This window comes from Alosa alosa, chromosome 10 (assembly GCF_017589495.1).
Source record: "Alosa alosa isolate M-15738 ecotype Scorff River chromosome 10, AALO_Geno_1.1, whole genome shotgun sequence".
Classification (NCBI taxonomy): Eukaryota; Metazoa; Chordata; class Actinopteri; order Clupeiformes; family Clupeidae; genus Alosa; species Alosa alosa.
This window is the reverse complement of record NC_063198.1, coordinates 11045138-11055421: the sequence shown is the minus strand read 5'-3', so window position 1 is coordinate 11055421 and position 10284 is coordinate 11045138. Positions and strand designations below refer to the sequence as shown.

At 43.8% G+C, this 10284-nt stretch overlaps 1 protein-coding gene across 2 annotated transcripts; it reads left to right on the top strand.

The window, feature by feature from the left end:
- The first annotated feature begins 761 nt into the window (after positions 1-761).
- Positions 762-8151, top strand: kbtbd8 (kelch repeat and BTB (POZ) domain containing 8). 2 transcript variants are annotated; one of them, XM_048255460.1, is made up of 5 exons: positions 762-808; positions 921-1023; positions 2406-2613; positions 2871-3988; positions 4444-8151. In XM_048255460.1, exons 2-5 carry the CDS (start codon positions 1008-1010, stop codon positions 4905-4907), a joined length of 1806 nt encoding a protein of 601 aa, XP_048111417.1. In that variant the 5' UTR covers positions 762-808; positions 921-1007; the 3' UTR covers positions 4908-8151. The 2 variants fall into 2 exon arrangements, with proteins under 2 accessions (XP_048111417.1, XP_048111418.1); XM_048255461.1 differs by lacking the exon at positions 762-808 and having other exon boundaries at positions 887-1023.
- Positions 8152-10284: the final 2133 nt, after the last annotated feature.

Here is a 10284-nt window from a genome sequence, read left to right as displayed (position 1 = left end):
CACTGCGAGCTGGTCCAACGACCCTCACCAGACCAGTCTGAATCTGTATCACTACCCTTTCCCAAAACAAATGGTTTGGCCTGGACATATGAGATTCTAGTGATGGTGAAGACTAGTGCATATTGTTTTCAAAGGGGGAGAGATTGGCTACCTCCTGTAAACTAGACAAATTGGGTTCAACAGGCCAAGAGGCCTTGGCGCTGCCATGTGGAAGATTGACTTAAGTATAAGTATATATACTTTTGATCCCGTGAGGGAAATTATGACTTGCACATTAAGGGCTGACTGACAGATTAACAAAAACAGTGGGCTAGGAGGGGCAACGTCTTAGCAGGGTGTTCCAACTACCTTAGCAGGCTGGTAGGCCTAGGGGGTTGTAATTTGCACCACACTGTACATTCAGTGTCTGGAAATAATATCCACAGTCTATATATTAGCCTACAGATCCAAATGGTTTGGATCAGTTTGTTGCTCACATAAAGAACTCTGACATTTGGCAGCACGTGGTTTATACTGGCTATAATGATCCAAGAAACTTTTCAGACTCCACAATCTGCAATTAATGTCTTAGTCATTAGTGTCTTAGTCAGATTTCAGATAAATAACTTTCCCCCAGATCTTTAATTGGTGGATACAGACGTTCTTGTTGATTATGACCCGATTATTAGACGTTTCTTTAAATAATGCCTTATCGTGATGGTCTAAGAAAGGTCTAAAAAATGTTATGTTGCATGTGAGTGAGAGTGAGTAGGCTGCAAGATCATAAATCAAGATTAAGCTAGGCTCTAGTGAGAAATCATTGATCAGGGTTCGTTTTGGCACCTGTAGCCTTCACATGCCAACATTGTTGCTGTGTTGAAATACATTTTTCCAACTTTAGTGGAGTACAACGCCATTGGCTATTCTTTTCACTTCGACAGATATGATTGGATAGTGCTTGTTTCCGGGGCTCAGATCCACTGGTGACGTCTGGTTTTACCATCTGCAGCGAGACAGACTGGGCGAGAATGGCTGCCGGGGGAGGTTTGAGCTTCTTAATTGTTTCACTTAAGATTTAAACGTATCAAAATACGTTTAAACATTTACAAAATATTCAGAAAGTGTAATGCATGATTTAGAATGTGTTCATCGTTGAATTCTGTTGACAAGTATGCTTATTTAACGGAACATTGACCAGCTCAAAATGAATGGTTGTATCAGTTTAAAAAAAGTGTGGCGTTAGCTCGATAGCTAGCTAGTCGGCTAACTTGCCAACCATGACTGCCGATTGTGTAAACATTGAACATTGTGTAAACATTGAACATTTTTTAGATTCAGAAACATTTCACCTTGTTGTCTCATGCCCCTGTGCTGTCAATCTCCCGATGTAACATGTATCAGGCAGTGTGAATTAGTGTAACGTTAATGCAAATCGATAGCCACCAAAGTATTTGCTACCCATTTCTGGCTAATATTAGCTTGCTAACTTTTGAACGTCTTGTCCAAATCGGACTAGCAAATAGTAGCTCCATAGCCTCCAAATACCTCGCTGCCCAAATAGCTCAGGTGTTGATAATTTAGCAAGTCAAACATGTGGAAAATTTTACAATCAAAATTTTACTATCAAAATTAGCGTCATTAATGTAATCTATCTAACACTAACTTCACTGAGTAGGGCTCTATAACTTTGCTATCGTAACCGCACTGCAAGCCACTAGCGTAAACACATTAGCTAGCTGGCTATAGGCAGCTAACATTAGTTAGCCAGATAGCTGATATCACTTCTATCATCGTGCTAGCAGTTGGAGACTGGTTTGACGCTTTAGGGCTATAGCCAGCAAGCTATGTAGCAAGCTGTTGAAATCCGCTGACTGAAGTACCTCATTGCCACATGTCCTTTGTTTTGTCAGGTCAGTCAGATTGTGTAAAATCGGGAAGACTTTCTCAGACATATAAATTAAATTGGAAAGTTAAGCGTTTTCTAATGCATTTTACCCCTTTTGTTTAACAACATTCTTGAAGTTTGTGTTCAGCACTTATTAAGTTTGATTGATTAATCGAGCGCATTTTTATGTCCAGCTATGATCCTCACATTGTCAAAGTATCTACTGTCTAATTTCGCCACACTTTGGTGGTATGGGGTGCAGTGAAGTTAAGACATCAGTGGTAATGCATATTCATATAGGTTTCATCATAATCAGCCTTCTGAGCACAGTAAGGTCTGCTACAATGTCAGTACAAGTACTAAAGACACACTGAAATGTTTCCTTTATAGAAGAGACATAAATGTTTTCATCAGTATAATCAAGCAGCCCACAATTGTGTCTCATGTATGTATGTCGTATGTATGTATGTATGTATGGTATGTATGTATGTATTCCATTGACATGGATTGTTGTCGTCTTTTTTTAATTCGACATCTTCAGAGGTCGGAAAGCTGTTACAAGTGCAGAATGGAACTCCAGCAAATACAAGCATCAATGGGGTAGACGCTCTTCATGCATGCAACGTCCTCCAGCAGCTGAAAGTCCTGTATGATGAAGCACAGTTGACCGATATCGTTGTGGAGGTGGACCATGGCAAAACATTTTCCTGTCACAGAAATGTCCTGGCCGCCATTAGCCCTTACTTCAGGTAAGTATGGCGTCACGGCTTTAGTTAAACATCAAAATGGAAAAGCTGCCAAAGCTGATCAAAATAGGTATAAAATTAGTTAGCTTTACATAAACTTGAAACACTCTGTTTTAGATGTTGATCTGAAATGAAAAATACTTCAATCAAAAGCCTCTGTCATATATGATGATATATTATTATAATGGTAGTCTTTGGTAGCTTTGAATTTGCCCACTTTCATCTGAAGCTTAGAGTCTTTTATATGTTCTGCATCACAGATCCATGTTCACAAGTGGCCTTACAGAAAGCAGCCAGCGAGAGGTGCGCATCGTTGGCGTGGAATCAGAGTCCATGCACCTAGTCCTGGACTACGCCTACACGTCCCGCGTCACGCTCTCCGAGTCCAACGTGCAGGCGCTTTTCACAGCCGCCAGCATCTTCCAAATCCCGGCACTGCAGGACCAGTGTGCCCAGTTCATGATCAGCCGCTTGGACCCGCAGAACTGTATCGGCGTGTTCATGTTTGCGGACGCGTACGGGCACCAGGAGCTGCGGGAGCGCTCGCAGGACTACATCCGCAAGAAGTTCCTGTGCGTGGTGGGCGAACAGGAGTTCCTGCACCTGACCAAAGAGCAGCTGGTGGGCATCCTGAACAGCGACGACCTGAACGTGACCAAGGAGGAGCACGTGTACGAAAGCGTGGTGCGCTGGCTGGAGCAGGACCGGGACGGGCGCCAGACTCACCTGGAAGAGGTGTTCTCCAAGTGCATCCGCCTGCCGCTGCTGGACGAGGCCTTCCGCAGCCGCATCCCGCCAGCCCTGGCGATCGCCATGCCCAAGGAGCCCGTCGACAAGGGCCACCTCAATGGCACTAACGGGTGTCCGCAGCGGCTGGGCATGACCGCCTCCGAGATGGTGATCTGCTTTGACGCTGCACACAAGCACTCAGGGAAGAAGCAGACGGTGCCTTGCCTGGACACGGCCACAGGGAAGGTGTACAAGCTGTGCAAGCCGCCCAACGACCTCCGCGAGGTGGGCATCCTGGTCACCTCGGAGAACGACATCTACATCGCCGGCGGGTACCGGCCCAGCAACAGCGAGGTGTGTATCGACCACCGGGCAGAGAGCGACTTCTGGCAGTACGAGCACGCCAACAACCGCTGGTTGCCGCGGGCGCCACTGCTGCGGGCGCGCATCGGCTGCCGGCTGGTGCACTGCTGCGGAAAGCTGTACGCGCTGGGAGGTCGTGTCTACGAGGGCGACGGGCGGAACGCGCTCAAGTCGGTCGAGTGCTACGACGCCCGTGACAACTGCTGGACTGCCGTTAGCCCCATGCCCGTTGCCATGGAGTTTCATAGTGCTGTGGAGTATAAAGAAAGGATCTACGTCTTGCAAGGTGAGATTTATACCAACATGCAGTTAAAACCTACAAATTTAGAACTTTAAATCTTTCATTTTCAGCAGCCTTCTTATTTATGCCTAATGTGAGCATACGCATGGTTTGTGAGTTGGACAAACATTGGTATGATTTGTTGGACTTTGGATTTGTTGGACTCCAGTGGCCATGAAGAGTAGCCAATAGAGTAGGCTGGAGTAAAATTTGTAGGTTCAATATGCAGCGTTTATGAGAATAGCTGTGCTTTTACAGCATATGTGGACCTCCTGAGGAACAAGAGTAGGATAGGGGCATACAGTAGAGATGTTGTGAGATACCTAGACATACTTGACTGCTGACTGTGCTGTGCTTAAGGTAACTGCTTTGGCCTGCCCTACAGGGAAAAAGTCTGTGTAACCATCTGACCTACTTGGGTTGTGTTTTTTTCCCTCTAACATGGAGTCATTCACTTGCAGGGGAGTACTTCTTCTTCTTTGATCCTCGGAGGGACTACTGGGGCCACTTAACCCCCATGAGCATCCCGCGGAGCCAGGGACTGGCTGTGCTGCATAGAAACTGCATCTACTACATCGCCGGCGTCTGCAGGAACCACCAGCGCACCTTCACCGTGGAGACGTACGACATCGAGCAGAACACCTGGAGCCAGCGGCACGACCTGCCCTTTGACCAGGCCACCAGCCCCTACATCAAGGCACTGCTGCTGGGCGGCAAGCTGCACCTGTTTGTGCGCGCCACGCAGGTGATGGTCGAGGAGCACGTCTTCCGCACCAGCCGCAAGAACTCCCTCTACCAGTATGACGACGAGGCGGACCAATGGAAGAAGGTCTACGAGACGCCCGATCGCCTCTGGGACCTGGGCCGCCATTTTGAATGCGTGGTGGCCAAACTCTACCCACAGTGTCTTCTCAAAGTGCTCTGATACAGCGGGGAGGAGAGGGGTAATTGCCACCCTTGGCATGCCTGAGGTGCTACTCGGCCACAGGGGTCAGATGACGCCCTGCTCTGAGTGTCTCGGTCTAGAGACCATCAGGATTTCTAAAGTCTTAAACAAAGTGTTTGAGTGTCCGAAGGACAGCGTTTTTTGTTGTTGTCGTCGTTGCTGTGGGTGTACACTCTTCTAAAGGTGCCCGTCGTCGATGCCTGTCCAGTGAGCACAGGGCACCCACACGATTACTTGTTTTACAGCCGTACAATGAATCATAAGTGCAATTATCATATGGTTTGCAAAACATGTGTTTGAGCCATCTGTCATTCTTCTAGGTTTAAGACCGTTAGGGTAGGATTGGTGTTTTCGTTTTTTCTTTAGTTTTGTTGGCATGCAGTGTTGAGGGTGTTGTGATGGGGCAACCTCTGGAAATGGGTTCGTGCAGAGCATTGACACCAGAAGTACAAAAAGCAAATATATGAAAGAATATATAGCTATATGTACTCATACGGGTATGTTGAGCGGGTGTGCTCTGTTAGGTAGCTAGGTTTAGAGAAAAAAAAAAAAAAGTAATTTTGATTTTGCCGTTCTTTTCATTTTACTGTTTTGTGACGTTTGCCATGCCTCCTAATGCTTGGCCATTCATTTTAGAATTGAGTTTGAGATGTTTGTTTTACGTTTGAGTGTGTTTGGTTGTGATGGGTATGCGTTATCATTTTGGTGCATTTCGTTGCATTGCCAAGATGTGCGAGAGGCCCCTCATGCTGTTTCATAAAACAGGCTTCCCTACTATCTATATATCTATCTAAATATATATATGTGTGTGTGTGTGTGTGTGTGTGTGTGTATGTATGTATGTATGTATGGATAAGTATTGGTTATGAATGTTTGCAGTACGTCTCACCAGTTTGCTATATATCACACATTTTATGTTTTGAATTTTTCTTTTTTGTTGGTTTATTTTGAGATTATTTTTGTTTGTCTTGTTTTGTGAATCAGTATGGTGGACATTTTGGGTCTTACTCAACATCCAAATCTCTCATGAAAAACAACTTACACCAGCCAGAACATCTGTAGAAAGAAGTTACTTAGTCTCCATATTGGAGTAGAGAAAAATATGATGAGTACAGCTGAATGGGTAGCTGTGAGGGTGTGTGTGTGTGTGTGTGTGTGTAGGGAGGATCCAAAACGGGCAGTAGGTTTTGCTGACAGAAGCGCCATGCCTGTCTGATAGGGAGTGAAGGGAAGATTGTGGAGAGAGGGATGTTGATTTTTCTCATTTTTAAAAAAAAGAAAGTAGTTGGGTCTGAGTGGTCATCTCTCCGCAGGTGGCTGTCTGTGGACTTGACTCAGACTCTAAAACAAAACATCTGCATTCAGACAGGGCATCTCAAAGGCCAAAAATGCATTCTGCGAAATGCGCCATTGTGGTCTGGAACGTTTGGTTCTCGTAGCAATAACAGTAGAAGCTGAAATTGTGTGGACAGGGGCGAAGGGATAGGCTAGGCCTAAGGCGAAAGAACGAACATATTCCTCAATTCTTCGAGAAAGTGCATTAACAGTTGTTGCTAGCTAAATGTTTGGTGCTGAAATCGATGTGATCTGTGTGAGTTCTTAAGAGTGGTTTGAAGTCATGTCCCTGCGAGTCCGTTAAGTGCAGAATCCCTCCGGGATGTCATTGTGCCTATAGATAAAACAAAGCAGGCCTGCAGACAGAATGCCGGCTGCGTGATATTTGCCTGTTGGAGTCGCAAGCGAAGCCCCTCTAAAGTCTTACTCATTGTTGCACTGAATCATTTTTTCCACTTTTAAAAAACGGCTTGCCACTGCAAATTATTCCACACAACCGCCCCCCCCCCCCCCACCCCCCCACCCACTCCACAGACATAAGTCAGGATGGAGAAGCATCCTGAGCTGTGTGTGTATATCCATGCATTCTCACTTCCTGGAATACGAATACCGAAAAAGAAGAAACATTTGGTGCTGCTTATTTGACAATCTTGTACAGAATTACATGACGATTACAGCCATCGGGTAACGTCCCTTATTGTAGCGCAACATTGTTTTTTTTCTCAGTAGTTTTGATCATACACAGGTTCCTGCAGGTCCTGAGTTTGCACTACATCCTCCTTTTAATTGTGAATAGCGGAGGTTGTCCTTTTCAATCAGATGACAAAGCAATCTTGTGGAGAAAGCAGAACTCAAAACCTCAAAGCTCTGTTTCACAAAAAAATAAAAGAAATGTTAGTTTTAGTTTCGCCATGTATAGCAAGCAATTGCAAAAGATTTGAAAACAGTCAACATAGACGGATCACAGCTTGGCTTTGCTGTCATCTGCCCCTCATTGCTTTGCCGTCCCTGCCAGATACAAGGCTCTGCGGGAAGCTACAGTGACTGGCGACGATCATGTGACTGTGGGGCGGGGACTGTCAGCACCTCAGAACCTCTTGACCCCGCCCATGGCCTCCTCACCCCATGTGAACCGCTGAAAAAAAGCTCAGAGGTGCAGGAACCCGAAGCAACGGACAACTCTCAGGATTTCTATTGTTAAACACAGTACTGTATTTAAATCATTTGTTTAAATGTGTATTATACTGTATCATATGTTTGCTGTACTTGCACAGTTTCTTTTTTTCTTTTTTTTTTTTTTAAACAAACCCTGTTTGTTACCCTTCCCAACTTGAATAATAGATGTGATGGGTTCTTTGTATGTCTCTGATGGGTGTATTATTTTCTTTTTTCTATATTTACTCGTAGGTTTGGGTATGTGAAAGATTTTGCTCTGGGGTTTAAGAAAAAAAAAAGAAAAAAAATACTCTCCAAACAAAATCACATTCGCTATTATAAAGTTCTAATTCTCTATTTTTGGATTGCATCACCACAGTAACAGTATAAACTACAACTACAAAGCATTACAGATATTAACTCCGTACATTAACCTCTCAACAAACACCAGTCATCCGTTGTACAAAAAGCTTCGTAAGAGATAAAAACACACCTTATGCTATTGCCTGCTTTCCATGCAAAATGCTATAGAGCTTGTGCTACCTTTGTTTGGCTCTCAAAGCTTTCTTGAGTATCCACAGTTTGGTGGATACCACCAGTGAGTTCTTCCTTCTATTTGACTTTCTTTTTTCACTTTTGTTTGCTTGGTTGTATGATATGAAACTTTGGTAACTATTAATTGATCTTTACTGTGAACTTCACATTGCACATAATTTGAAAATAAAACATTAAAATGAAAGTGGTTGGTTTTAATCAGTTTTGTATAGATTGGATCAGGCTACTCTTGGTGGATTTATTGCATAATACGGCCCTTTTTGTTTTTAGTAAACTGCTCTGGAAGCATCATCTGCTTCAGTTCATTACTTTGATAAATCAGTCGTATGAATGAAATATTTCTCCCATTATCTGTTAAGTTAACTTTATCCTATATGTGAAATCATCTCTGGAGCTCCACACAACTTCATAAGGTACAATCAGAAAAGTCAGTAGGCAAGGGATGATTGGACATCTGATGACTAATGGAGAATCCTATATCTAGTTAGTGGTCATATTTGATTTTTGATCTTGTTAAAGCAAACCACTCTTGCAACAATATTTACCAATCCATCCATTTCCCAGACAACATGGCTTTGTATAATAGAATAAAGACATTCCCCATTAACCTTGCATTGTGCTCTTCAACCATGCTATAATTAGATCAGGCTTTGCCAGATCAGAGCTCTTCCAAAATGGGGGTCCATCACCATGCTCAAAGTTGTGGTTTTGCATTGAGTAGGTCGAAGTCAGTGGCAGACCCCACCCCCCAGGTCCCATGTGTAATAGCAGAAGCATGGGGCGTCATCATTCTGTCCTTGGCAAAGACAGAGAGACAGGAGGAATACATCAGAACCAGGTTCAGTGCATCCTGGCCTCCTCCCCAAGGGATTTGACATGGTGACCTTGTCCAAGGAAATTTGACTTTAATTGTGAGGAGTCATGAAGGGTAGGTATGATGTCGGCACCCTTGGAAGACATTGTCATTTTTATGAGTGGATGGGGGTCACTGCTGGACAAAGCATGGAACAAACAGTGCAAGCATAGATACCAGTGGTGCCAGCTTAAAACAGGTGCATGCTGGTGTTCACAGAAAATTCAGAACATCCTATTGATGGGATCTGACATTCTTTCTTACAATCTGGCTTGTTGACAAGTGAAGAAGTGGCTAGTCCATTCAGCGTGTCCTTGAGTCTTGTAATACTTACTAATAGTTTTGTATGATTTATAGTTTACAAAGATCAACACATTTTTTGTTGGTGCTGCTAGACTGTACGTAATCATTCCTTAATGGCCCTATAGGGAGAGTGCTGGACATTGGTGTTTTTCTCAAGGAAATTAATCATCAGTTGTAAACATGCCTTTCAGAGTGGTTGGCGTGTGCCAAAATTGTAATCCTCTTACTGTTTACTTGGAATTTTCAATTATCATCAGCCATGCAGAGGTTCGCTTTCGGCAGGCCTGCCGGGGCGACACATGGTGTGTTTATTTTTCAGGAGTACACACACAACAGCCTGGATGTGCTAGTGATTGATGTTCCCTGGCTTTCTTTCAGTGGTGTATTGGAGCCTGTGTGCAAGTGATTTACTAGTAATCCCCTTGAAGACAGGGGAAAAAAGCCAACGCGTACTGATTGCTCCAATGCAGTCCTAATGTGTTTGCTCTATTGCTTTAGTGTTTCTGTGGATTGTTTGAACATTTCAAATATCAAGCCATATTTGTTTGTAGATGATGTTCAACAATTGTCTTAACCTCAGTGCAGCGAGAAGAAAAGATAGAATTGCTGTTGATGTTTCTGTGCTATTTGCGCTCCTAATGCATTCCTAATATAATACTATTTAATGATGGAAGTTTTAAGTTGAACAGCCATTTTTCAGTTAATGGACCAACAATCCATTAAAAATGTATTCTTTTTTTTGTCTTTTACATTTTTCTTAAAAGCTTATATAAATTATAACTCATAAATCATAAATATTTAATACAAAACCTATATCAATTTGTTACTTACTGCTTGAATTTCATGACTCATTATTTATATAACACCTTCACTTGCTACTACTAATTGGTTCTGTCCAGAAAAGTTGTGATGGCCTCAGGGAGGCGTAGTGTGAGTGCGTGAGAGAGATGAACCCTGTGGAGATGGAGACCCTCGGTGGGCCACACGGACTTACATGTGGGTTGTGGGTTGTTTACTGGGCCTCAGATCTTTGGGGATCCCTGCGAGGAGTCCAAGGTCCCCCTCTGTTTGTGCTGTCCTCCCACTAGCACTCAGTGGCACACCAACTCGCTGAGGGCAAACAGAGACACCAATCTCTCTCTCTCTCTCTCCTAA

What these genes read in the sequence shown, in the direction of transcription:
- kbtbd8 (XM_048255460.1), top strand. An exon ending in GCCATTAGCCCTTACTTCAG is followed by an intron (nt 2,614 to 2,870) that starts GTAAGTATGGCG and finishes TCTGCATCACAG; the next exon opens with ATCCATGTTCACAAGTGGCC. An exon ending in AAGGATCTACGTCTTGCAAG is followed by an intron (nt 3,989 to 4,443) that starts GTGAGATTTATA and finishes ATTCACTTGCAG; the next exon opens with GGGAGTACTTCTTCTTCTTT.